The 4,878-nt window shown below is 55.0% G+C and overlaps 1 protein-coding gene across 1 annotated transcript in view; it reads left to right on the top strand.

The window, feature by feature from the left end:
* The window catches only part of ZSWIM9 (zinc finger SWIM-type containing 9), a 19,941-nt gene that overhangs the window by 2,308 nt on the left and 12,755 nt on the right, over nt 1–4,878 (top strand). The window contains 1 exon segment of the mRNA XM_077747176.1: nt 4,543–4,855. Within this exon segment, the coding sequence (XP_077603302.1) occupies nt 4,543–4,855 (313 nt within the window).

Below are 4,878 nucleotides of genomic sequence, written 5' to 3'. Positions count from 1 at the left end.
GGGTGCGAGGGGGGAGAGGAAGAAAAGGGGGGGGGGGTGGAGGAGGGGGATAAAAGAGGAGTGGGCAGCTCCATCCAAGGGCTTACAGGGTGCTCCTGGAAGGCTTCCTGGGATAGGTGACCAGTAAATGGAAACTCGAAGGGTTCTCTTCGTGTATACATTTATGGATGTAGGTATTTGACTTCAACACGCAGTGCTTGCTACGTGCAGGCACTGTCCCCAGTGCTCTGCAGGTATCAGAGGGGGACAGGAGGGCTGGGGATTGACAGGCTGGTGGTGCCCTTAACTGGGGAGACAGCCGGATGGTCCTGAGATAGGGATCCCAGGAGGAAGGGGAGGCTGGTGAGCCGGTTCAGGGATGATGACTGGGGGCCCAAGGTTTCTGAGACCCTCTCTTCCCCCAGCTGCTCAGGCCGCACCTCTCCGGTGTCACAACCCAGGGACAGCCCATAGGCCAGGGTGCTGTAGGGGAAGTCTAGTGTGTGAGAAAGGGCAGCAGGTGTGGGTGGAGTGGTGTCACAGTCTTGACCCGCAGGGCTGAGTCCAGGGGCCAGGACTCATCTTGCGGGAGCCCTAGGAGGGCTGTGAGCAGGGGCTGCTCTGGATTCAGGATGATCCCTCCAGGGGCCATGCGGGGAAAGGGGGGGCGCTGGAGGAGAGAGACCAGAGGCCAGGGAGGAGGTTGGGACTGAGGGTCCCGAGAACACACATCGGGACTTTCTCTCCCTGGTCACTCCGTCCCCCTTTCCCAGTGGATGGTCAGAGAAGTCTTCCCGGAGGAGGGGACGCGGGGTCTGAGTCGTGAAGGATGAGTAGGAGCTAACTGGGTGCAAAGGAGGACAAAGAAAGAACTGAGTGGTCGGTGGCAGTGGGGGGTGGGCAAAAGTGGGTGGTTGGACAAGGTTAAAAGGCGCCACNGGGGGGGGGGGGCGGTGTCTGTCCTTCCTCATGATACGTTTCCCGAGCACCTACCAGTGCTGAGAAGACAGCAGTGAGCCAGGCAGACCAAGATTCCTGCGCACTTGAACCTGCCAGTCAGAGGTGGGTGGCGTTTTTCCCCAGCCAGGTGCCAAGTAAGGAAAGTGCAAAACTCAGTGTGTGGAGGCTGCAGTAGAGAGTCCGCTGAGGTCCTGGGACCCCCGAGGGGATGTGCTATTCTTGACCAAGAGGCACGGCTTCACCGAGGGGTGACCTCTCCCCCGAGCGAGGGCTCGTTCTCGGGGCTGCAACACTCGGGCCGAAAGAGGCCAGACCGGAGAGCGTCACGAAAGGCCCGTGAGTTATCCAGGGGAAACGTGTCAGGCAAAGAGCCCCGTGACCTTGCCATTTTGGTCCATCCAAATGGCTGCACGTCCGAAGTTTCCTTTAGCCCCTCCCAACGCCGCTGTGGTGGCTCTGCATTTGTGTCTTGTGTGTCATGATTTGTATACTTACCATTTTTCTAAATTTGCATTGTTTTTGTTGCTTTGAGACGAAGCGTCTCAAGGCTTTTTTGGTAGACTTTTAAAATGCAGCAGGCTCCCTGGATTTTATTTGACCTCCTGCAGAGAGGAGAAAGGGGACATTTCAAAGATCCCCTTCTGGCTTAAATATCCATCCCGGTTCGAGAAGGCTCACCCTTCTCAGGGGCTGCTTGGAGACAACCTGGGGGCATTTTAGGGAGTGCGACTGGCAATGACTGCCTAGGAGTCAGGCTTCTTAGTCACTCGCCAAGCCCTGGAGAGCCTGTGTTACAAGGGCTGACAAACGGCAAGGCTGTTGGCTCCTCCCTGCAGCTCTCTTTCATAAATAAAGTTTTATTGGAACACAGCGAGGCCCGTGCATTTACACAGGATCTATGGCCGTTTTCGCCATGTGGCCACAGAGTATATGTACTGACTGGCCTTTTGCAGAAAAAGCGTGGCCAGTCCCTGCTCTACACCCCCTGCCCAAAATGCTGATAGCATCCTTCATGGAGAAACACGGAGCCTCATCAGGGAAGTACGCCCTGATTTTCTCCCCTGCTACGCTCTTTCATTTTTTTTTACAACGCTGCTTGTAACCCCCTAATCAATTTCAGCTACTGGGCCAGCCCTGCTGTCTGAGAACCGTTGTCCTAGACAGTCTCTTGTTGACACACAGACAGGTGGAGAGCTGGGTGTCATCAAAGCGTCCTTTGTAAGACGAGAGACCACATACAGCAGGCAGAGGGGCACCTGGCTGATCAGTTGGAAGAGCACGTGACTCTTGACCTCGGGGTTGTGAGTTCGAGCCCCACAGTGGGTGTTGAAATTATTTGAAAATAAAATCTAAAACACCACCCAGCACAGAGCTGGCAGAGCTGCGAGTGGACTATCGGGCAACAAAAAGGAAGGACACGGTGTGGGGAAGGTGAGGAGTGAGAAATGCAAGTGGCAAGAGTCCATGTAGAAGTGACATTCAGGCTAGTTTCCTGTTGCTGCTGTGACAAGTTCTCACAGGCTGCAGTGTCTTTAAAACAGTGCAGATCTGTGATTTTACAGCTCTGAGGGGCACACGGCCAGCACAGGTCTGCCTGCGCTAAAAATCAAGGTGTCCAGATGCCCTGGTGGGGAATCTGTTTCCTTCCTTTTTCCAGCTTCTAGAAGCCCCCACGTTCCTGGGCTTGCAGCCTCTCCTGGGCTTGCTGCTCCTCCAGCAGCGAAGCATTTTCTCTCTCTCTCTCTCTCTCTCTCTCTCTGACTTGCCTCTCTTGCTTCTCTCTTCCCTTTACAAAGACTATTGTGAGGACCCAGCACCCACCTGGGTAACCACATCTCAAGACTCCGAAAGCACATGCATCATACGTATGCAACTCGATGCATTTCCCCGAAATAAGACGCATATGTAACTAGTACCCAGGACAAGGGAGTGCACGTGTCCAGTGCCAGGAAGCCTCCCCATGCCCCTCTGATGGTTAAGGTGTGACCCTGATCTCTCTACAGCAGAGGCTAGCTTTCCTCTTGTAGAATTTTCTTTTTTTTAGTGTTTATTTATTTATTTACTTATTTTTGAGAGAGGAGAATGAGCAGGGAAGGGGCAGAGAGAGGGAGAGAGAAACAGAGGATCCGAAGCCGGCTCCGCGCTCTAACAGCAGAAGAAAGCCTGATGTGGGGCTTGAACTCACGAACCATGAGATCATGGCCTGAGCCAAAGTCAAGAGTCAGACGCCTCCCCGCCTGAGCCAGCCAGGTGTCCCTGAACTTCCGATAAACAGGATGAGGGGTGGTTTATCATCTCTCACGTCGGGCGTCTTTCGTTACAGCGGGTTTGTGAGGTCCACCCACATTGCTGGGGACAGTAACGGTCTGTTCCTTCTTCCTGTTGGTCAGTGCCATGTTTGAGGAGTATATCCCTGCTTACCTTCCCACTCTACCGTTGGATATCAGGGTGTTGCCAATACTTGGCTGATGCGACTAGCGCTGCTGTGAACATTCTGGTACATTCTCTTGGCGCCCGTCTTCAGGCTTGAGTGGAAATCCCGGGTCCCCAGAGGCACGTGATCACCGTTAGCAGATACTGTCACGCGGTGTTCCACAAGTGACTTCGATTTTCCACGCCCACGGATAAGTTCTCCCCCTCTGGTCTCTGGTCCCAGTGTATTTCAGCTGTCTGGCAGTGTGTAGAGGCATTTCCTGGGGGTTTGGTGTTTATTCCCTTGGTGACTGATGGGCTGGAGCACCTTCTCGTGTAGACAAAATCTCAAAACCCAAGAACCCACCTCCCACTGCTTACAGGTCCCTAAAACATACACAGGAAGGTGAAATACCCACTTTGGGAGGTGGCTACTTTGGGGGGCAGAGGAGGGAGGGGACTTTTTTGGGGGGGACAGGGTGCACAGAGGTCCTCTCCTCGCGATGTTGCTATTGGGAAATGGATACAGCAGTCTCTGCAGTGTTTTATTTCTTAAAATTAAGATAAAGATGATAAACTAGTCGTTCACTTTGGATAGAGATGGAGCGGTAGGCATAGAGTTGCAGCCGACCCTGAGCGCACAGGCGGTTAAGTGCTTTCCATACATCAACTCTTTCAATCCTCACAACAAGCCTAGGAGAAAGGTACGATGAAAGGTATCTCCCTTTCAACACAGGGGGAAACTGAGGCAGAGGCTTGAAGTGACTTGCCGCAGGTCACACAGCCGGCAGGATCCTAAGGCCCTCTCTCTTGTGTCTGCTGGAAACAATTCTTAATGTTAGGAAATAGTCACGGGCGCCTGAGCGGCTCCGGCGGTCAAGCGTCCGACCCTTGACTTACGCTCAGCTCATGATCTCAGTCAGGGTTGTGAGATCGAGCCGAGCCCAGCGTGGGGCTCTGCACCAAGGGCGAGTGTGGGGCCTAAGAATCTCCCTCCGTCTCCCTTTACCCCTTCCCCGCTTGCACGAGCGCCCACGCGCACGCGCGCTCTCTCTCTCAAAAAATTCTTTCTCAAAAAATAAAATTTAAAAAAGTATATAGAAAACGAATTTTAAAAAGGAGCGAGAGAGAGAGAGAGGAGGCCAAGGGCAGAAGGTGACGTGACCCGGCCGTCGGTCCTTCCTCCCGCAGGCCCCCCCAGCCCGGCTGCCCGGCCTTCATCATCGTCAAGCTGAGCCCGCTGCGGGACCGCCTGGTGGTGACGGAGTGCCAGCTGACCCACTCGCACCCGGCCTGCCCGCTGCAGTTCGCCTACTACTTCCGCCCGGGCCACCTGCTGGCCAACGCCTGCCTGCCCGTGCGCACCACCAACAAGATCTCCAAGCAGTTCGTGGCCCCGGCCGACGTGCGCCGCCTGCTCTCCTACTGCAAGGGCCGCGACCACGGCGTCCTGGACGCCCTGCACGTGCTCGAGGGGCTCTTCCGCACGGACCCCGAGGCCAAGGTGGGGTCTCGGGAGAGGCGGCC

The sequence above is a fragment of the Crocuta crocuta genome, unplaced genomic scaffold (assembly GCF_008692635.1).
Source record: "Crocuta crocuta isolate KB4526 unplaced genomic scaffold, BGI_CrCroc_1.0 scaffold334, whole genome shotgun sequence".
Lineage (NCBI taxonomy): Eukaryota > Metazoa > Chordata > Mammalia > Carnivora > Hyaenidae > Crocuta > Crocuta crocuta.
Note: the sequence above shows the minus strand (reverse complement) of the source record. Positions and strands in the feature narration are given on the sequence as shown.